The sequence below is a fragment of the Anolis carolinensis genome, chromosome 1 (genome assembly GCF_035594765.1).
Source record: "Anolis carolinensis isolate JA03-04 chromosome 1, rAnoCar3.1.pri, whole genome shotgun sequence".
Taxonomy (NCBI): Eukaryota; Metazoa; Chordata; class Lepidosauria; order Squamata; family Dactyloidae; genus Anolis; species Anolis carolinensis.
In genome coordinates, this window is record NC_085841.1 from 4,051,880 (window position 1) to 4,076,211 (window position 24,332).

The window sequence follows — 24,332 nt, forward strand, 5'->3', positions numbered from 1 at the left end:
AATGGTCCAGCAGATTTCCCTGGTTGGCCTACTCATTGCATGTACAAGGTGCCCAACATAACAAACTTTAAGTACTGATGGAGTTTCTCGGAGTTAACCTAGCATGATGTGAGTTGTAGTTAACCCACAATCTTATGCATTTTGTACAATTAAAACTTTGTGACTTTTTCAAATTACCAGGGCAATGCCGGATACCCAAGCTAGTCTATATCTATATCTATTATCTATATCTATCTATATCTATATATCTATATCTTCTATATCTATATCTATCTATATCCATAATAAAAGTGAAAACCCATGTGTGTGTATGTGGCACAGGTGTCTGCTCACCCAGACAGCCTCTGGCCTCCACAAACAGGCTATAGTTCCCAGTGCTGAGGAGCCAGCAAGTCACTCTTTTCCAATGACATTGCAGTTACAGCGAGTGCCATGAACATGTAGCCCAACCCCTGCCAATGTCCTCCCCAAACACTATGGTCCACCACCCAAGGAATGCTTTCATTTGGGGACCCTTTCCTCCTAGATTTTGCTTTTTCCTCCATCACAGGCAGGCATCCCAGGGTTCTCCATTGCTGTGAAATTTGCATGACCCCGCCCACTACCCTTCCCTTTCAAATCTGTCTGCAGAACAAACACAGCACAAATGAGCAGCAACTACATTTTCTGGAGGAGTTTGGAGGACTGACTCCACATGGTGGAAGTTGTAGTTCATCCTGCATCAAATCAGAGCACTGTGACTCCTACTGGGGAATATAGAGGAGTTGTAGTTCACCTACACCCAGAACCCAAACAATGATGGCTCTGGACCAAACTTGCCATACATACCCAATATGCCCAGATTTGAATACTGGTGAGTTTGGAGGGGAATTGGCCAGGACATTTGGGAGGAGTAGGTGCTGGGATTTATAGTTCACCTACAATGAATGAGCACTCCGAACCCCACCGATGATGGACCAGGACCAAACTTGGCACACAGAGCCCCCATGACCAACAGAACATATTGGACAAGTTTGGGGGAAAGGGAGTTATAGTTCACCTGCATCCAGAGAAACAGTGACCCCCACCGACAATGGACCGGGACCAAACTTTGCACAGAGAAGTCTCATGACCAATTGAACATACTGCAGGGGTTTGTGGGAATGGGCCTTGATTTTGAGAGTTGTAGTTCACCTGCATCCAAAGAGCATTGAACCCAGCCAACCATGGATCTGGACCAAACTTGGCACACAGACTCAACATTGCCTGCTGTGGATACTGACAGATGTTTCGGGACAATTGCCCTGGGAATCTGGGAGTTGTAGTAGTTCACCCTCATCCAGCGAGCACTGCAGCCGGGCGATGACCAGCCAATGACAGATCTGGACTACACTTGGTACACAGACCCACAATGGCCAACTTTGAATACTGGCAGGGTTTGGGGAGGATTGACCCAGGATTCTGGGAATTGTAATTCACCCACTCCAAACTGAGAATACCTAACAATCAAAGACAAATAATGACTTTTTCAAATAACCCGCGCATCGCCGGATACCCAAGCTAGTGTTTAATAAAAATTATTTGGGGAAAAAAAGTTCTCCCTAATATTTAGGTAGAATCTCTTTTCCTGCAATTTAAATCTATTGCTTCATTGTAAAAGAAGTTGGGAAAAATGGGAAGCAAGAGTGAAAGGTTATTGTTGTTCAATGATGATTTTGTTGCACTTTTCGCTTACATACGACAAACTGTAAGCATCCAAAGCACTTCAAATGTATGGACGGTGTCTTACCTTTGTGAGTGTTTTCATCTTCCAAAGGCTTTCTCTCCGGACTCGGTTCCTCTTCCAATTTGGCCTAGGTAAATAAAACCAAAAGATACTGAAGACCAAAGTTTTGCTTTTCAGGGACTCAACTGCAAATCAAGGATTATGGCAAACCATTTAGTTGAGGTGAAGTCTTTAAAAACTCTCTTTGGACCCAAACAGATCAAGGCTTCATTTATTGGCGCATTTTAAATTATACGTCATTGCACTTAAAACACAAGAATAGATTGGTGAGCTAAAAATACGCTGCAAATTAATGCAATTTGACACCACTTTATCTGCCACGGATTAATGCAAAGGGACCCTGGGAGTTATAGTTTTACAAAGTACATAAGCCTTCTTTGCGAAATTGTGCTGAGACCAAACTACAGCTTCTACCATTTTTAAATACGGATTATATTTAATCCTGTTTTAATGTTGTCCTGTTTGTATATTTTTAATTGTGATGCTGATGCTTTTATGTTAAGCCGTTTTGAGTCCCCTTCGGGTGGAATAAAGCAAAGTATAAATACAAATAATTTATTTATACTCTGCCAGGTTGTGGCGCAGCTGGTTAGTTGCCAGCTGCAATAAATCACTACTGACCGAGAGGTCATGAGTTCGAAGCCCGGGTCAGATTGAGAGCCTGATCATTAAAATATCCCAGCTCACTGTTGACCTAAGCAACCCATAAGATAGTTACATCTATCAAGTAGGAAATTTAGGTTCTGCTTATGCGGGGAGGCTAATTTAACTATTTTACGACACCATAAAAATCATCCAGCAGCGTGCAGAAAAGAATGAGGAAGTACTCCATTCAAGGACTCGGTGTCACAAGTGGATGATGAAGCAACAGCTCCCCCTGTGGCCGGAATCAAGCATACCATCATGAAGCCTGAAGCTGGAAAATGTTAAATTGCCTCTGTGACTTTAATTACAATTCCATAGCATTGAGCCATGGCAGATAAAACAGTGTCAAACTGTATTAATATTTCTTTAAATGTAGATACACGCAATCAAAATCATTTATGGAAATGTCCCACATCTTACAAGAAGTCATTTGACCGAGTGAGTAGGCAAGCAAGAAAGAGCTAGCTCACTGTGAAGACATTAGCTTGTCAGACATGGCATAGTCTTAGCCTGGATTTACACTGCCATATAACACATTATGTGGGTCCACACTGAGCATATAGTGCACTTTGAACTGCATTATATGGTAATACAGATCCAGCCTCAAGCAAAAGAGAAAGTGGAAAAAGTACATTGTTGTCTATTTGCTGCCACCCAGTGGTCAAGCATAGTTACAACAAGGCTTTCTGTTAATAATAATAATCTCTGGATGACAGCTCTGCTAACAAGAAACCACTATGCTAGCAATAATAGTAATAGTAATAGTAATAATAATAATAATAATAATGATGATGATGATGATGATGATGATGATGACGACGATGCAAGGAAATGCAAGGAATAATAATGCAAGGACTGTGCAAGGAAACCGACGAAACAATTGATCATCTCCTCAGCTGCTGTAAGAAAATTGCACAGACAGACTACAAACAGAGGCACAACTACGTGGCCCAAATGATTCATTGGAACTTATGCCTCAAGTACTACCTCCCAGCAGTAAAGAACTGGTGGGATCACAAACCAGCAAAGGTCGTGGAAAATGAACACGCAAAGATACTGTGGGACTTCCGAATCCAGACTGACAAAGTTCTGGAACACAACACACCAGACATCACAGTTGTGGAAAAGAACAAGATTTGGATCATTGATGTTGCCATCCCAGGTGACAGTCGCATTGACGAAAAACAACAGGAAAAACTCAGCCGCTATCAGGACCTCAAGATTGAACTTCAAAGACTCTGGCAGAAACCAGTGCAGGTGGTCCCGGTGGTGATGGGCACATTAGGTGCCATGCCAAATAGATCTCAGCCGGCATTTGGAAACAATAGGCATTGACAAAATTACGATCTGTCAACTGCAAAAGGCCACCCGACTGGGATCTGCACGCATCATCCGAAAATATATCACACAGTCCTAGACACTTGGGAAGTGTTCGACTTGTGATTTTGTGATATGAAATCCAGCATGTCTATCTTGTTTGCTGTGTCATAATAAAATAATAATAATAATAATAATAATAATAATAATAATAATAATAATAACGATAATAATAATAATAATAATAATAATAATAATAATACATCACACAGTCCTAAACACTTGGGAAGTGATTGACTTGTGATTTTGTGATACGAAATTCAGCATATACATCTCGTTTGCCGTGTCATACTATGTCTTTGTGTCAATAATAATAATAATAATAATAATAATAATTATTATTATTATTATTTATTTTTCTATTCCACCTACATCTCCCCAAAGGGACTCAGGCCGGTTGACATGGGGCCAAGCCCAAAACAAAACATGAACAGGACTAAAAGCATATATAAACAACATCAGCAAACAGATAAAATAAAACAAATTAAAAGTAAAATAAAATGGTAAAATGATATAAGGCAAAGACCACCAGCTCTGTCATTGGGTTGCTGCGAGCTTTCCGGGCTGTATGGCCATGCTCCAGAAGCATTCTCTCCTGACGTTTCACCCACATCTATGGCAGTCATCCTCAGAAGGTAGACTTCAAAATCTCTGAGGATGCCTGCCATAGATGTGGGCGAAACATCAGGAGAGAATGCTTCAAAATCATAGTCCAGCCTAGTATATAAAAGAAGGCACTGCAATCAGCCTTCTATATCCACAGGACTTGCACCTATGTATTTAGTTATGTACAGTTCGAAAATACCGAATTTTAAGTCTTGATTTAAAACAGGAAAGTAGGAGATTATCATCGTCATCATCAAACCTTAATTTTGCCATGCACGGAGCACCAAGCCTGTAATAAAGGCACCCATGTTTCTGCAAATAACTGGGTTGCAAACAGCTGAAATGCTGAACTCCATAATAATAATAATAATAATAATAATAATAATAATAATAATAATAGGGAAGACTCTCACTATGTGAATAAGCTGGGATGAATTCCTCTCCCTCTGAAGGACTCGTGGAGACAATTGTCTTTTTTTCCTGGAAGAGAAAGAAAGGAAGATTTATTTTGTGTCTTCTATGATAATACATAACTATATGGTATAGCTCAGGCATGGGCAAACTTGGGCCTTCCAGGTGTTTTGGACTTCAACTCCCACAATTCCTAACAGCCTACCGGATAGTTTCAGATAACTATAGTTAGAATTTTCTGACGAATTGGCTGTTAGGAATTGTGGGAGTTGGAGTCCAAAACACCTGGAGGGCCCAAGTTTGCCCATGCTTGGTATATCTGTGTAAAGCTCAATAACTATGTTACTCAACATTTGTTCCTGGGTTATAAATGTCATTTCCTAATTGGTTCTATCATAAAAACATAGGGAAAGTTTATTAAACTGCAAAAACTTTGTTTTGGTGGGAGGTTCATCCTACAGCACGTTTTCCAATAGTTTTCCCATGAATATCTCATAGAGTCTCAACCAATTCAACCTAGTTTGTGGCAGCCGCAAAAACAAAGTTTCTAGAGTATAACAACTACAGTAGAGTCTCACTTATCCAATGTTCTGGATTATCCAACGCATTTTTGTAGTCAATGTTTTCAATACATCGTGATATTTTGGTGTTAAATTCGTAAATACAGTAATTACTACATAACATTAATGTGTATTGAACTACTCCTGTCAAATTTGTTGTATAACATGATGTTTTGGTGCTTAATTTGTAAAATCATAAACTAATTTGATGTTTAATAGAGTTTTCCTTAATCTCTCCTTATTATCCAACATATTCGCTTATCCAACGTTCTGCCGGCCCGTTTATGTTGGATAAGCAAGACTCTACTGTACTTTCAAAGTAAGTATTGCACAATTAAACAGGAAATAACACTTTCAAACCAGGAACAGAACTTTTTTTTTTCAAATTTTGATACATAGTGTAAGTCATGCAGTTTGATATCACTTTAACCACCATGGTGCAATGCTATGGAGTCATGAACGTTGTTGTTTTACTAGGCCTTTTACTATCTCTGGCACCTCACCAGACTATAAATCCCAAGATTTTATAGCAGGGAGTCATGACAGCTAAAGTGGGTTCAATGTGTATTAATTCCACAATGTGGATGCACCCTGTGTTGGAAATTACAACCTTTTTCAAGCCTCCTCTAGTAATTTGTTTATCTATAATTTTGTTGCTTACTTATGTGTTGGAAATTACAACCTTCTTCAAGCCTCCTCTACTAATTAGTTTATCTATGATCCTGTTGTTTGTTTAATGGATTGTATGTATATTCTGATATGCAGCTTTCTTTCCTTGCTCTATGTTTTTCCTGAGATGTTGTAGGAGAGGCTGCATGGATAAACTAGGCAAGGAAGGTAAAAATATATATCTGTGGAGAGTCCAGGGTGTGACAAGAGTCCTTTGTCAGTTGGAAGCCAGCACTAATGTTTCAGTTAATCACCCTAATTAGCATTGGAAAGGTTTGTTTTATCCATGCCTCACAACCTCTGAGGATGCCTGCCATAGATGTGGGCGAAACGTCAGGAGAGAATACTTCTGGAACATGGCCACACAGCCCGAAAGACATACAACAACCCTGAAGGCAATTGCCTTGCATTTGGTTGTATACCACTTTTGAACATTCTACTCAGATGGGTTTTTGGCTCTTCTCTAAAAGGATATGAATACCATTTTCTAAAAGATTACGATCTCTAAAAGGTCATGCTTTTCTAAAACCCTGAACCTAACATTTTTTAAAAAAAACAATGTGTGCGTTCATCATGGCACAACATCCATTTTGGTGACCCACCACTGAAATCAACTCACTATGGGATGAAATGGAAACAGGGCCTTTTTCGCTTTGGCACCCTCCAAATTTTAAATCCCAGGATCCCATAGGATGTAGCCATGGCAGTTATAATGGAATGGAAGGGTTATAACTGCCTAATGTGAAAAGGCCCTAAAGGAGAGACATACCTTCTAAAAGGGAAGCAGAGAAGCAGCAGAAGGATGGTGAGGACAACCGGGAGCGTTGACACGAAACTCACTCCAAGCGAAGGAGAGGCTGAAACGCTGAGAGACGTCTCCGTTTTCTGCGTCAGCAAAGGAGCCATCGAGCGACAGAAGGTGGAGGAGCCAAGCTGGAAAGAGAAAGAAAACACTGTGAAATACACACATTTTTTTAACCTGAGAGAACCCCTGTCTAGCAGTCTCTGTTAGCTCCAGCTTCTGCCAACCTAGCAGTTCGAAAACATGCAAATGTGAGTAGGTCAATAGGTACCGCTCCAGTGGGAAGGTAATGGCACTCCATGCAGTCATGACAGTGGCCACATGACAACGCCGGCTCTTCGGCTTAGAAATGGAGATGAGCACCAACCCCCAGAGTCGGACACGACTGGACTTAACGTCTGGTGAAACCTTTACATTATTATTATTATTATTATTATTATTATTATTATTATTATTATTATTATTATTATTTATTATGACAGAGCAAACAAGATAGATATGCTGGATTTCGTATCACAAAATCACAAGTCGAACACTTCCCAAGTGTCTAGGACTGTGTGATGTATTTTCGGATGATGCGTGCAGATCCCAGTAGGGTGGCCTTTTGCAGCTGGCAGATCGTAATTTTGTCAATGTCTATTGTTTCCAAGTGCCGGCTGAGATCTTTTGGCACGGCACCCAATGTGCCCATCACCACCGGGACCACCTGCACTGGTTGGACTAGATGGCCCTTGCGGTCACTCTTGGATTCTGTTATTGATCTGTCACCTGTTAATACTGCAATAAATTGGGGATGAAATGACAGCGATTGCCATTTGAATACACAGTTCTCACCAAAAAGAAATGAATGAAAACTCGACTAACTGGTCTGTCTTCTTTCTTTACCTGTCAGAAGCACAGAGCGTAGGAACAAACAAATACAGAGGAGGAGTTGACGTCAACACATTAAGGCAATTCGGCATTTGATACGGTCTGATTCCAGACACTCAGCTGAGTCATGTCTGGTTGATATTTGGAAGGGAGACCCTCAACAAATTCCAGAAAATCACCTCTAAGTACTTGTTATCTATGGGTTCATCTACTGTAGAATGAATGCTATTTCGGACCACTTTAACTGCCATGGCTCAGTATTATGAAGTCCTGGGAGTTGTAGTTTGACAAGGTCTTACGAAGACTGCTGGTGCTTTATTGAACAGTAACGTCCAAGATGTCATAGCATTGAGCCATGGATATTCAAGAGGTGTCAATCTGCATTAAGTCTACAGTGTAGAGCAGCCCAAGAAACCCCTACACCCGGCTTTTACCTTTCTCAGGTGGATCAGGTTTGTGATTGTAGGCTTGAAACACTCATTAGTTCGATTGCTATGTTGCATCCAAATTTCATAGCAATTGGTGGAAATCAGGCGTGGGCAAACCTGGGCCCTCCAGGTGTTTTGGACTTCAACTCCCACTATTCCTAACAGCCGGTAGGCTGTTAGGAATGGTGGGAGTTGAAGTCCAAAACACCTGGAGGGCCCAAGTTGGCTCATGCCTGCCCTATACAATTCAACAGGAGACCAGAAGGCACTTATCTGACATTATTCTTGAGAGATGCTTATTGCTCTTTTGGTTATTGCTAATTTCTCAGTGCCGGAAAATACTCCGCACAAACATCAAACAGGACAATCTGGTTTTGGGTAAACCAGAGGGAGAAATGTGTTGGCTGAACAGCACTTGCCTCTTTCATTGTCCTTCCCTTTGGCAGAAATTCAAGCTTTGGTTCAAGCAGGAAGGACAGCACAAGAAAAATAGAAAAGAAGAGAAAGTGAAAGCTAGACTTTACAGATGCATCTATACCAGGCTTTTGTTTATTTATTTATTTTACAGTATTTATATTCCGCCCTTCTCACCCCGAAGGGGACTCAGGGCAGATCACATTACACATATAGGCAAACATTCAATGCCTTTTAACATAGAGCAACAGACAAGACAAACATAGGCTCCAAGCGGGCCTCGAACTCATGACCTCCTGGTCAGAGTGATTCATTGCAGCTGGTTGCAGCTGGCTTGCTCTCCAGCCTGCGCCACAGCCCGGGCATGGTCCCTGGGCACTTACTTCAGGCCCTTCTCATTTTCCCTGTCCTCTCAGCATAAAGACATGGTGGCCTGCCGCATCCTTATACAGAAAGGACGGGGAAGAAAGCATGTAGTAGCTGTGAGCTTTCTGGAACGCTCTCAGTCACTGCATGTCTGTCGCACCTCAGAATAGTTCACCTTGCTATTGACACCAAGCCACACACAGAAAATAGTCTTTTGTAGTTTTATTGAGCAAAAGCAGTATATATATAGTATCAAAGCAGGCAAAAATATAGTTCCCAAAGGAGTTGTAAAATAGAGTCAATAAATCCAATGATCCAGAAGATGTTACAAATTAGGATAAATCGTCGGCGTCGTCTCACTCGTTCAGTCGTTTTCGACTCTTCGTGCCCTCATGGACCAATCCACGCCCGAGCTCCCTGTCGGCCGTCACCGCCCCCAGTTCCTTCAAGGTTGAGCCAGTCACTTCAAGAATACCGTCCATCCATCTTGCCCTTTGTCGTCCTCTCTTCCTTTTTCCTTCCATTTTCCCCAGCATCATGATCTTCTCCAAGCTTTCCTGTCTTCTCATGATGTGGCCAAAATACTTCATCTTTGCCTCCAATATCCTTCCCTCCAGAGAGCAGTTGGGCATTATTTCCTGGAGGATGGACTGGTGGGATCTTCTGGTGGTCCAAGGCACTCTCAGGATTTTCCTCCAGCACCAAAGTTCAAAAGCCTCTCTCTTCCTTCACTCACCCTTCCTTATGGTCCAGCTCTCGCATCCATAGGTGACTATGGGGAATACCATTGCTTTCACTATGCGGACCTTCGTTGCCCGTGTGATGTCTCTGCTCTTCACTCTTTTGTCCAGGTTGGCCATTGCTCTCCTCCCAAGAAGGAAACGTCTTCTGATTTCCTGGCTGCAGTCTGCATCTGCAGTGATCTTCACGCCTAGAAATATAAAGTCTGTCACTGCCTTCACGTTTTCTCCCTCTATTATTAGTATAAATACGGACCCCAAAATTATGCTATTGGGAATGTTAGATATTAAAAAGGACAAAAATAAAGAAGTGCTATTTAATTATTTAATTACCGCAGCAAGGATGACCGTAGCCAAGTCTTGGAGAAATAAAGAAATCCCGGAAACGAAATGCTGGATTAATAAGATACTAGAAATAATGAATATGGACAAATTGACGTATCTGCTAGCGAACAATCAAGGTCGTCCAAGAAAACAAACGGACTGGGAAATGATTTTAAAATATTTAAAAGAGGAAAAAATGAAGATTTTAATTTGAGACCTAAGAAAATCAGAATATGTACAAAACCTCATAATAGGAGAAAAGGAATGATCTGGGTTATCAAGATGAATTCAAGAACTCAGGAAAGGGGGGAAAGATGAAACCCAAAGACACCATGCAATAGTTGGAAGTTCATTTTATATTTTACATGGGGTTTTTTTTGGAGGGGGGGGTTCCTTTTTTTTTTTTGGTTTATTCAATTTTTACCCCTCTTTTCTTCTTCTTTTTTCTTTCCTTTTTTCCTTCCCCCCCTCTCTTTTCCCTCAATTCTGTAATTTATTTTATTGTATGTTTTTGTCTGTTTTTATGTTGAAAGGAACACTAATAAAAATTTATTTAAAAAGAAGGTAAAATAAATAAATAAAACCAATGATCCATAGACAAAAAGCAAAAGTTTATTCCCAAAGATACAATAGTCCACAGTTTACAAGGATTCATGAGCATAAGAATTTCCAAAGCATGAAGACATAGACCATCCACTCTGATGAAGCGAGAATTTGCTTTGACAAAGGTTTGTCTTCCAACACACAGTTTTAAAAGCAACCCAAAAATGCATTTCTCTTCCCTTCAGAGGCTTCCCGTTTTCCAGCTAATCTCAGGCTACGCTGAGGCATTCCTTTCCATTGCAAACAATCTGCCCAAGATAGCAACAGAGCTTCTTGACTGTCAAGGCCAAACAGCTCATTATCTTGCACCGGAACAGGAGCCTGAGACAAATCAAGCTCATTACTTCCCATGGGAATGTCTCCCTGGTTTTCGTCTGTGACAGGCTGGTTCAGGAGTTCATCCACAGGCTGCGCTTCTTGCACTTCTGAACCAGCCTGTGTAACTCCATGATTCCCCATCCCCATGACATCATCCTGGAATTCATCTTGCATTCCATCATCTGTAATCCAAAATCCCCTTCCTCATCTTCACTCTGGCACTGCTGCTGAGTCACAACATCGCCCTCCTCCTGGAATAAGGACGGTGTGAACGGCCCCGTTCTTATGCTGAGAGGACGGCCCAAAGAAAGCTGAGATGGCTGAGAGTCCTCCAGAGCCCTCTCAGCCATCACCTGTCTTGCCCGTTAATGCATAATGCCAAGAGGACAGTCCGAAGAGGATTGGAGCAGTCACCGCATGTCTCGTTTTCCTCCTGGCATAAGGATGGGGCAAGCAGGAAGGACAGGGAGGAAAGCACGCAGCAGCTGAGAGCTCTCTGGAGCGCTCTCAGTCACTGCATGTCTCGCCCTCCTCCCGGAATAAGGACGGTGTGCATGGCCCTGTTCTTATGCCCAGAGGACAACCTGAGGATGACCTGGGCCCTGCCCTGCCCCACCCTGTCACAGGCCCTCTCCCTCCCGGGCTAGTCCCACCCAACGGGTGCCCAGCCACCCTCCCTCCCAGCCTGGCTCTCTCGGTCGGGCTCACAATGCGGCCCCAAGGCAAAAAGGTTTGCCCATGCCTGATCTGTACTGTAAAATCAATTTTGCTTGACCTCACTTTTAAGTGCCATGGCTCAGTGCTATGGAATCCTAAAAGCTGTGGCACAGGCTGGTTAGTAGCCAGTTGCAATAAATCACTATGAGTTCGAGGCCAGCCCCTGACGGAGTGAGCACCCGACCATTAAAATAAAAAATAGGCCTGCTTGTTGTTGACTTAAGCAACTCGAAAGATGGTTGCATCTATCAAGTAGGAAATTTAGGTACCACTATGTGGGGAGGCTAATTTAACTAATTTACGACACCATAAAAATCATCCAGCAGCGTTTGGAATGAGGAAGTCAGCATCACAGTGGATGATGAAGCAGCTGCTCCCCCTGTGGCCGGAATCGAGCATACCCTCGGGAAGCTGGAAGCTGGAGAAGGTTAAATTGCCTCTGTGTGTCTGTCTCTGTCTCTACCCTGTTTCTCCGAAAATAAGACATCCCCGGAAAATAAGACCTAGTAGAGGTTTTGCTGAATTGCTAAATATAAGGCCTCTCCCAAAAGTAAGACCTAGCAATGTTTTTGTTTGGAAGCATATCCACCAAACAGAACACCAGAGCATGCAGGATGGGTAAATGTACGTATCATAGATTGTTGTACATGAAAATAATGGTAGTAACAAGATATTCTTGATAGGATTCAGTTTGTCTGGTTATGCTGGTTTGTGATGACAACTACTGGCCAGTATATAATAAATGTTCATTTTTTTGTTCAACAATAAGTGTGAATTATTCTGCATGGAACAAATAAGACATCCTCTGAAAATAAGACCTAGCACATCTTTGGGAGCAAAAATCATATAAAACACTGTCTTATTTTCGGGGAAACAGAGTATGTTCATATGGCATTGAATGTTTGCCTTCTTTGTGTACAATGTGATCTGTCCTGAGTCCTCTTCGGGGTGAGAAAGGCGGAATATAAATACTGTAAATAAATAAATAAATTTAGCTTTCACTGCCTTGCCAAACGACAAATCCCAGAGTTCCATAGCATTGAGCCATGGCAGTTGAAGTAGTGTCAAACTGCATTCATTCCTCAGTGTAGAAGCACTATGTTTGGATAATAAAGAGTGATCAATTATACTTCTAAAGTTGGTCTTCATTTCATGGCAACGTTACGAAAGTCTGGACACAGGATATTATTTGAGAACACAGAAATGCTTGACCATTCCAACAACTACCATGTCAGACTACACAGAGAAGCCATTGAAATCCACAAGCATGTGGACAACTTCAACAGAAAGGAAGAAACCATGAAAATGAACAAAATCTGGCTACTAGTATTAAAAAACTCTAAAATCAAAACAGTAGATGGGAACCAACACTCTGAGGGCAGAAGACAGCCAATGACTGAACAAAGGATGCCCCCAGACAAGAGACAAAACCTTTCCAATGCTAATTAGGGTGATTAACTGAAACATTAATGCTGGCTCCCAGTGACAAAGAACTCTTGCCACACCCTGGACTCTACACAGATATATATTCTTTCCTTCCCTTACTTAGTTTATCCAAACCTCACAACCTCTGAGGATGCCTGCCATAGATGTGGGCGAAACGTCAGGAGAGAATACTTCTGGAACATGGCCACACAGCCCAAAAGACATACAACAATTAAACAATTAAAACCTACAACTCCTCTCTTCAGATCTGAGACTTGGAAATCTCAGCAAATACATCAGGGTGGCAATTGGCCACAGTGTTTACCTGTGCCCATTCCCAAAATGTATACAAAGAGATTAAAGTAGGCCGGGCTGTGGCGCAGGCTGGAGAGCAGCCTGCTGCAATAAATCACTCTGACCATGAGGTCATGAGTTCGAGGCCAGCCCGTGGCAGGGTGAGCACCCGTCAATTAAAAATAAAAAAATAGCCCCTGCTCGTTGCTGACCTAGCAACCCGGAAGATAGTTGCATCTATCAAGTAGGAAATAATGTACCACTTATAAAAGTGGGGAGGCAAGTTTAACTAATTTACAACGTTGGAATGAAGAAGTGCCATCAGAGTGGATGATGAAGCAGCTGCTCCCCCCTGTGGCCAGAATCGAACATCCCCTCAGGAGAAGGTTAAATTGCCTCTGCGTCTGTCTGTGTCTGTCTTGGTTCGATGTGTTTATGGGCATTGAATGTTTGCCCTATATGTATATAATGTGATCCACCCTGAGAAGGGCGGAATATAAATACTGTAAATAATAAATAAATCAAGGGAGACTAGAAAATAATCCTGGTGAAAACAATCAGGGTGGTCCATACTTTTGGCTGGATTACTGTAATGCACTGTACACAGGGCTGCCCTTGAAGAGTATTTGGCAACATCAGTTGCTCCAATGAGCTGGTTCTTAACTGGGATTGGCAACTAGGAGGACATAACACTAAGTAACACTATTTTTGTTCCTGGATTATAAATGTCATTCCCAAATTAGTTAAAATAAAAACATGGGAAAAAAGTTTATTACACTACAAAAACTTTGTTTCTGCGGGAAGGACCCCCTTCAGCACATTTTATGGAGGAGCCCTTGATGGCGCAATGGGTTAAACCTTTGTGCCGGCAGGACCAATGACTTGAAGGTTGGGTTGCTGACCTTTTGGTTGCTGATTCGAATCCAACCGGATTCGAATCCAACCGGAGAGTGTGGATGAGCTCCCTCTGTCAGCTCTAGCTCCATGCAGAGACATGAGAGAAGCCTCCCACAAGGATGGTAAAAAAAAAAACATCCAGGCATCCCCTGGGCAACTTCCTTGCAGACTGCCAATTCTCTCACACCAGAAGCTACTTGCAGTTTCTCAAGTCACTCCTGACACCAAAAAAAGCTCAGTTTTTCAATGAATATCTCATAGAGTCTCAACCAATTCAACATAGTTTATGGCAGCCACAAAAATGAAATTTCTGGAGTAGAACAACTACTTTCAAAGTAAGTATCACACAATTAAACAGGAATAACTCTTTCAAAACCAGCAACAGATTTTTTTCAACTTTTGTTACATAGTGTAATTCCCTTGGTTCAACGTCTCCATTAGTTAGAGGTTCATTTCTCGGCACAGTTTCGACCTACAAAGCCTCAAAAACAAGCCAGGCCAGACTAACCTTAACTCTTTTTTCGACAGGGTTACAAGCTTAGCAGATGCAGGGAATGCTATGGATGCAGCATATCTCGCTTTGATAAAATCCCCATGATCTTCTTGCAAACAAACCAGTAAAATATGGGCTGGAAAATAATACTGTGAGGCGGATGAGCGATTGGTTCAGTGACTACCATTAAGAGAGTCCTGTCCTGGCCTATCAGGGCTGTTCAACATCTTAATGACTAGTTGTGCCCGGCCACGCATTGCTGTGGCTTATGGGAATCATTTGTTGGCCAGGTGGAATAGCAGTGAATAGCCTTGCAGCCTCAAAGCCTGGCCGTTTCCTTCTTATGGGAATCATTGTTTGGTGAGCCGGAACACAATGGAATAGGATTGCTGCTTGGAAAGCTGGGTACTTGCGTTCTAGTGGAATTGTTCTTTGGGCTGCTAGAATTGCAATGAATAGCCTCACTGCTTCAAAGCCTGGATGCTTGCGACTTAGGGAAATCTTTGCTTGGTCAGCTTCAATAGTACAGAGTAGTATCGCTGCTTCAAAGCCTGGCCGCCTTCTACCAAGGTTAATCCTTTGTTAGTCTGGTTGAATTGCACTGAATAGCCTTGCAGCTTCAATGCCTGGCTGTGTTATTCCTAGGGGAATCCTTGTTTGGCGAGCTGGAATAGCACCCTCAACCAAAGAGCGGTTTTGAAGCCTGGCTACTTCCTTTGCGGGGGAATCCTTGTTTGGCCAGCTTGAATTACACTGAATAGTCTTGCAGCTTAAAAGCCTGGCCACTTTCTACATAGGGCATCCTTGCTAGGCCAGGTTGAAAGGGATGGAGTAGCCTCATGGCTTCAAACTAAATGGGACGGAGTAGCCTCGTGGCTTCAAAGCCTGGGGGTTTTCCACCTAGGGGAAATCTTGAGTGGCCAGGTTGAATAGCACCGAATAGCCTTGCTACTTGCAAGCCTGGCTGCTTTCTCCCTTACGGAATTCTTGGTTGGCCAGGTTGAATAGCAGTGAGTAGTCTCGGTGCGGCAAGTATGAATGCTGCAATTAGCCACCTTGATTAGCATTTAATGCCCTTGCAGCTTCAAAGCCTGGCTGCTTCCTCCCTGGGGGAAATCCTTTGTTGGGAGGTGTTAGCTGGCCCTGATAGTTTCCTTTCTGGAAACTCTAAGGGACATGGATTAAGATGTGAGGGGAAGCTATAGGGAGGAGGAAGAAGGCTTGTTTCCTGCTGCCCTGGAGACTAGAACACAATGAAACAATGGCTTCAAACTACAAGAAATAAAGGAGATTCCACCTGAACATGAGGAAGAGTTTCCTCACTGTGAGAGCTGTTCAGCAGTGGAACTCTCTGCCTTGGAGTGTGGTGGAGGTTCCTTCTTTGGAGATTATTAAGCAGAGGCTGGATGGCTATCTGTCTGGGGTGCTTTGAATGTGATTTTCCTGCTTCTTGGCAGAATGGGGTTGGACTGGATGGCCCCCAACTCTTTGATTCAACAGATTAGAGAGCTGCTTTGGCCAATACTAACAAAATGAATTTTCCTCAACCAGGAGAAATGCAGGACACTTCACTTAGGCATAAAAAAATGAAATGCAATGATACAGAATGGGTGGAGTCTGGCTCCACATCAGAGTCATGCGAAAGAGATTTTGGAGTTTTAGTGGAGAACAAGTTGAATATGAGCCAACAGTGCGATGCAGCAGCTAAAAAGGCCAACAGGGTTTTGGGCTGCATCAAAAGGAGTCTCGTGTCCGGTCGAGGGAAGTTCTGGTTCCTCTCCATTCTGCTTTGGTCAGACCTCTTTACCTGGAATATGTGTCCAGTTGTGGGGACCACAGTTCAAAAGAGATATCGACAAGCTGGAAGGTGTCCAGAGGAAGAGGGTGACTAAAAGGATCAAAGATCTAGAAACCATGCTCTTAAAGAGTCTGCGGACACCAACTAAGAGGGAAGTCTTTTGGATTCCCACCAGAGATACCTGTGAAGGTGGTGGGGCAGAGAGAAGAAGGTTCTCCCAATGGATAGATCTGTAAGAAAGAATATGGTCTTTCAAATCATCTAAACCTGACTCATGTAGAATTATGAGAGGTCATGAGTTCGAAGCCCGGGTCGGGTTAAGCCTCCGACTATTAAATAGCCCAGCTTGCTGTTGACCTATGCAGCCCCGAAAGACAGTTGCATCTGTCAAGTAGGGAAATTTAGGTACGCTTTATGCGGGAGGCTAATTTAACTAATTTACAACATCATAAAAACTGCCAGCAAAACACGAGGAAAGGAATGAGGAAGTACAGCCACTAGTGGACAGTGAAGCAACAGCTCCCCCGTGCCCGGAATCGTGAAGCTGGGGGAAAAAAAATTAAATGCCTCTGTGTCTGTCTATATATGTTGTTTGTCTGTTGGCATTGAATGTTTGCCGTATATGTGTTCATTGTAATCCGCCCTGAGTCCCCTTCGGGGTGAGAAGGACAGGATATAAATACTGTAAATAATAAATAAATAGAATCATAGAGTTGGAAGAGACAGTGTAAGTCATCCAGCCTAACCCCCCTGCCATGCCAGAAAAGCACAATCAAAGCATCCCCGACAGATGGCCATCTATTCTCTGGGTCTGTTTTGTCAATGTGTGAGAGGCTAATTGAGACTTATTCACCTTCTCCCATCTCAATTCCTCTCCTTCTGAAGACCTGGCAATCTGTCCAATCTCATGGAAGGAGAGGAATTGAGACGGGAGAAGGTGAATAAGTCTCAATTAGCCTCTCACACATTGACAAGGGTTATGGGCCCTGTATGCCCATTTCTTTAAGCCAGTGTTGGAAATTGTTTCCACAAAATTCTACATGTTTATCCTGCGGAAGAGAAGGATGAGAGGAGACATGATAGCCATGTTTAAATATGTGAAAGGATGTCATAAGGAGGAGGGAGCAGACCTTGTTTCCTGTTGCCCTGGAGACTAGGACTCCATGGAGCCATGGGTTCAAACGACACCTGAACATTAGGAAGAACTTGCTATCTGTACGAGCTGTTCAACAGTGGAACTCTCTGCCTCGGAGTGTGGTTGAGGCTCCTTCCTTGGAAGCTTTTAAACAGAGGCTGGATGGGATACTTCAATTTTGCTTTTCCTGCATGACAGAATGGGGATGGACTGGATGGGGACTCTTCCAACTCAATAATTCTATAATCAGCTGAAGTTATATACGTCCGTTCAAGCAATTTCATGAATTCCATAGTGTTTCCTTAAACAAGGAATACTCAGAGGTGATTTTGCCCACCTCTTCTCCTGAAATGTTATCCATGGCATATTGATGGTCTCCCATCCAAGTACTAACCCTGCTTAGCTTCCAAAAGATTAGATGGCTGCAACTACAGGGGAACAAGAATGGGAGATGTAGTTTTACAAGGTCTTTCACTTTCTCTTTCGAAGAGTCCCGGTGCCTCACTGAACTACAAATCCCATTATTAGCATTACACATCCTGGTACAGAAAGTGGATTATTACTACAGTAGAGTCTCACTTATCCAACATAAACGGGCCAGCAGAACATTGGATAAGCAAATATGTTGGATAATAAGGCGAGATTAAGAAAAAGCCTATTAAACATCAAAATAGGTTATGATTTTACAAATTAAGCACCAAAACATCATGTTATACAACAAATTTGACAGAAAAAGTAGTTCATTACACATTACTGCTATGTAGTAATTACTGTATTTACGAATTTAGCACCAAAATATCACATTGCATTGAAAACATTGACTACAAAAATGTGTTGGATAATCCAGAACGTTGGATCAGTGAGACTCTACTGTATTTAGAAATTTCATGAATTCCACTGTGTTTCCTTAGTCAGGGACTACCCAGAGACAATTTTGCCCGCCTCTTCTCCCAAAATTTTGTCTATGGCATATTGATGGTCTCCCATCCAATTACTGACCAGGGCCGACCCTGCTTAGCTTCCAATAGATGACTGCAACAATAGTTTTTATTGTTGTTTTTGTTGTTTTTATTGTTATTTTAAAGCTAATTGTATTGTTTTAATCTATTTCTGTAAACCACTCCGAGCCAAACTGGGGGTAGCGATATACAAGTCTAACAAATAAATAAATAAAATAAACTACAGGCGAACTGAATTGTGGGAGTTGAAGTCCAAAACCATGCAAAAAAAGTGGGAGGTAAGTAAACATAACACAATAGATACACATGCTGGTAGAGAAAGTGGATTATTATTATTACTATCATTCTGTTCTTATCTTGATTGGGATGCAAAGCGGCTCACAACATTAAAAACAGTGCTGTTTTAAATCCACCACATGCAGATATTAGGACAGAATTAAACAAACCAGCCAATTGAACTCCATTAAAACACGTAAAATTGTTAAAATATTCCTAAAGAATTCCAATGGTTCGCTCTTAATTAAAAACCTCCCAGTTTTCCCTTGTCTAGCAGCCTTCAACCAACTGATGGCTTAGTAATGGAGTGGATAATGGGAGTTGTAGTACAACTATTTTGGGTTTGGAGTAAGCAACACTCATAGAGAGACACAATCTGGCCTTACCTTTGTGCCAAAGGAAACAAGCTTCCCATGCAGGTGAAATGAAGACGAACAGGACAGGTGAGAGTCAGAACTCACCTGAGGCAGGAGAAGAGGCTTCCAGGTGTTGGCCTTCCTTGGGGAGGGAAGGCTCTTTTCCTCTGTCCGTCAAGGAGGCCTCGGCTTAAACAGAGCAATGCTCCCCGGAGTAAATTGCGAGTACAAATGTGGGCGGCAAGTCACTTCCTGGTTGCATCTCTCTTTGAGCCGTTCCTGCCAAGACACCTCCCCTGTGTCTCCTCAGGTGAGTCTTGGGAGGAACAGCCTCACCTGCCACTCACCTGTATTGTGGACAGGTAGGAAAACCTGGCCACCTCTTGTCAAGGTAACCAGCCTGAAGCACCGTAGAAGTATTTCTGTTTGCTACCACTTTAATGGCCACGGCTGCATGCTATGGAGCCCTGGGATTTATAGTTTTACAAGGTCTTTAGCCTTCTCTGTGAAAGACTGAAACTACAACTCCTAGGATTCCATTTAAAGTGGGGCCAAAACTGTATTAATTCTATAGTGCAGATGTACCCATTGTCACCGTGCCATGTTGCCTCTCAGTTTCATCCATATTATCAATAAATCCTATTGATTTTGACTTAATAGTTGAATCTTTTAAGCATGTTTTGGATTTCAACAGCCTTGCACGCCCTCTCTCTCTTTCTCTCTCTCTTATACACATATATATTTACACACATGCATATACACACATACATACAAATATATGCACACATACATATATACACACATGCACATATACACACATATCACATACATACACACACATGCACATATATATATATACATATACCCACATACATACATACACACACATGTACATATACACACACATCACATCACATACATACAAATATACATATATACACACATGCACATATACATACACATATACACACATACATACACACACATATACACATACACATATATACACATGTCACATACATACATACACATATACATATATACACACATCACATACATACAAATATATACACATATACACACCTATCACATACATACAGACACATATACATACACACACACAAATCACATATATATATATACACACACACATATACACACATATATATATATACACACATATACATATACAGTAGAGTCTCACTTATCCAACGTAAACGGGCCGGCTGAACGTTGGATAAGCAAATATGTTGGATAATAAGGAGAGATTAAGGAAAAGCCTATTAAACATCAAATTAGGTTATGATTTTACAAATTAAGCAACAAAACATCATGTTATACAACAAATTTGACAGAAAAAGTAGTTCAATACGCAGTAATACTATATAGTAATTACTGTATTTACGAATTTAGCACCAAAATATCACGATATATTGAAAACATTGACTACAAAAATGCGTTGGATAATCCAGAATGTTGGATAAGCGAGTGTTGGATAAGTGAGACTCTACTGTACATATATACACATACAGACACATATACACACATATCACATACATACAGACACATGCACATATACATACACATATACATACATACATATATATATATATATACACGTCACATACATACATACACATATACATGTATACACACATCACATACATACAAATATATACACATATACAGACACATACACACACACACACACACACACAAACACACACACACACACACATATATATATATATACACATATACATATACATGTACATACACACATACACACTGGCATTTCTTACCCAAAAAAGGCTATTTCATGACATAAACACAAACATCTAGAACCCGGGAAAATTCCTTGTCGAGAATAGTGTTCACCTTCCCTTTTGTCTGCCATGACACGATGCTCAAAAATGTATAATTGCAATCATATATGAAAGGCAAAAAAATAATGCATTAATTTCTGGGTGTCAGATTAAAAATAAATGCACAAGAGCAGAGGAAGGAAAGTCAGACAAACAGGGAGGCATTCTAATTCATACTCTTCTTGAGTTTTTATTTTGTTTATATCCTAAAGTTATCATTGTTTTTAAAATAATGGTTCTCTGATTATAGCAAGTATTTGGCATGCCAAAGTTCAGCCAAGAGGGGGCGGAATCTATACACAAACATACATCTATACACACATTCATCTACACTGCATAATTAATGCAGTTTGGCACCACTTGCCCTGTTACAGCTCAATCCTATAGAATCCTGGGAGATGTAATTTTACAAAACCTTTACTCTTCTCTGTTCAGGAGTGCTGGTGCCACATCAAACTACAAACCCCATTGCAGGGAACCAAGGCAGTTAAACCGCATTAATTTTAAAGTGCAGATGCACCTTGTGTCCATCTCTAAAGCAATATCAAAAATAAGATTTTGGAGGCACATAAAAAGCACAGGAACCCTATGAAAATAAAAGATGCCAGCATTCTTTCACCATCTTCCTCTGGTTGTGATTATTTAAACTCATGTTGAAAAGGGAACAAATAAGAGCCAATGCGGGAAATCTACCAGGAAGAACGGGCATTTAAAAAAAAAAAACAGAGTTCATGACCGCTTTAAATAATATTGTAAGGTGCAGCATCTGGGAAGGAAATACTTTTATGAGCTGCAATTCCAGTCGGAAGATTCTGGGTTTTGCAATCCAAAAAGTAACTTTTGCAAATGCAGTCTTTCCATTCTTTAGTATTATTTAATAATCAGAGAGTTGGAAGGGACCCTCGAGGCCATCCAGTCCAACCCCGTGCCATGTAGAGAGAAGTCCAAATGATGCATTAAGTGCATCTACACTGTAAAACAAATGCAGTTTGGCACCACTTTAAACGGTCATGCCACAACGTGTTGGCATCCTGGGAGTTGTAATTTGACAAGGTCTTTATCCTTCTCTGCCCAAAAGTGGCAACGCCTCACCAAACTACAACTCCGATGATTCCATAGCATTGAGCCATGGCGATTAAAGTGGTGCCAAACCGTATTCGTTCCATAGTGTAGATGCACTTACGCATCATTTGGACGTCAAGATTTGTTTGCAGGTGGCAATGCAACACGCCTAGTTACAGCCTAAATAAACAGCCAGCAGTTTCGTGTTCTCTGTCGATGGTGCAAGAGGAGAGGACTGTCAGGCGTGTGAGTTTATTTATTAGCTCAACGTACAACCGCCACACCCGCGAAACTCTCAGACCGAGCCAGACTGGAATAAGAAAGCCACAGAGGAGCATTGGGGAATCTGATGACGGGGGAAACAGAAGGAAGCACACCTTACAACATGTTTTAAATGTACATGAGTGGACATCCATACCAGGCATGGGCAAACTTTAGCCCTCCAGGTGTTTTGGACTTCAACTCCCACAATTCCTAACAGCAAGGCAGGCATGGGCTTATCTGTCTTGGGAAATAGCTGGAGGGACCCTGGCCATTATATTACTATTTCCCTCAGGCATGGGCAAACTTCAGCTGATTATAGACCAGGCATGGGCAAACTTTGGCCCTCCAAGTGTTTTGGACTTCATAAGCGAGATTCTACTGTAATTTACAACACCATAAAAATCATCCAGCAGCATGCAGAAAGGAATGAGGAAGCAATCCATCCAGGACTTGGTGTCACAGTGTATGATGAAGCAGCTGCTCCCCCTGTGGCCAGAATCGAGCATCCCCTCATGAAGCCAGAAGCTGGAGAAAGTTAAATAGCCTCTGTGTCTTCGTCTCTGTCTGTCTGTATGTCTAATGGCATTGAATGTTTGCCATGTATGTGTACATTGTGATCCGCCCTGAATCCCCTTCAAGGTGAGAAGGATGGAAAATAAATACTGTAAATAAAAAAACAAACAAATAAATAAATAAATATTCATTGAAAAACTATTGCAAAATGTGCTGCAGGTTGTTCCACAACAACCAAGTTTTTTTTACAGTTTAACAAGTTTTTATAATAATAATAATAATAACTTTATTTTTATACCCCGCCCCATCTCCCCGAAGGGACTCGGGGCGGCTTACATGGGGCCTAGCCCGATAAAACAAACAAATAACAGTAACAAAGCAATAAAACAATTATCCCAGTAAAAAACACCAACATCAATAAAAACAATCTTTAAAATCAACAAGCAGGATACAGTGTTAAAAACAGGAGACTAATTCATAGATCCCAGGCGAAATGCAGAGTGTTACGAAATGGGAAAAGGAAATTTCACAGTTGAATGGACAATAAAGTGCGGTATAAAATGGCAAGACAACAACAATAGGACTATTATGAAATGGACAGATAGATCAATCCAGCAACAACTAAACATCGAAGGCCTTTTGGAAGAGCCAGGTTTTTAAGCTCTTCCGGAAGGAGAGGAGGGTAGGGGCCTGCCTGATATCCCTGGGGAGCGAGTTCCAAAGCCGGGATGGGGGCCACGACGGAGAAGGCCCTGTCTCTCGTCCCCACCAACCGCGACTGCGAGGGTGGTGGGAGCGAGAGAAGGGCCTCCCCCGACGAGCGAAGAGAACGTGTGGGTTCATAGAGGGAGATGCGGTCTCTAAGGTAGGTGGGTCCCAAACCATTTAGGGCTTTGTAGGTGATAACCTGCACCTTGAATTGGGCCCGGAAAGTAAATGGCAGCCAGTGAAGCTCCTTAAACAGAGGCGTTGAATGCGCCCTGTAATTCGCTCCGGTTAGATGCCAATGTTTTTATGATAGAACCAATTAGGAAATTACATTTATAACCAAGGAACAAAAACCATGTTACATAGTGTGATTGGCCTTGTTGACTCTCGACTGTATCTTGGCTTCTGTGTTTTGGATTTTGCCTTCAACTTTGGACTCTGTTATTTTTGAACTGTTGGTGTTGTTGACTCTAGAATTGGAATCCTTGTTGCTGCACAGACTCTGGAACTCTTTTGGCGTGATGTAAGTACATAATATTGACTTTGAACTTGGAATCTGTATCACTCCCAACGGATGGTGTGTGCTGTTACAATAAGCCCCAAGGACTTTAGCTGTGGGCTGTCTATTTGTCATTATCAGGGCTTTGTTTGAATGTTATGTTATTTTTTTAA

The 24,332-nt window shown here is 41.8% G+C and overlaps 1 protein-coding gene across 1 annotated transcript in view; it reads right to left on the reverse strand.

Moving 5' to 3' along the window:
* Positions 1-19,361, reverse strand: part of LOC103280248 (uncharacterized) — a 48,736-nt gene extending 29,375 nt beyond the window's left edge. Inside the window, exons 1-4 of the mRNA XM_062968798.1 lie at positions 19,279-19,361; positions 6,803-6,966; positions 4,807-4,873; positions 1,769-1,832 (exon numbers count right to left, since the gene is read on the reverse strand). Coding sequence (XP_062824868.1) covers positions 1,769-1,832; positions 4,807-4,873; positions 6,803-6,939 — 268 coding nt within the window. The 5' untranslated portion in view covers positions 6,940-6,966; positions 19,279-19,361. The remainder of the gene's footprint in view (positions 1-1,768; positions 1,833-4,806; positions 4,874-6,802; positions 6,967-19,278) is intronic.
* Positions 19,362-24,332: the final 4,971 nt, after the last annotated feature.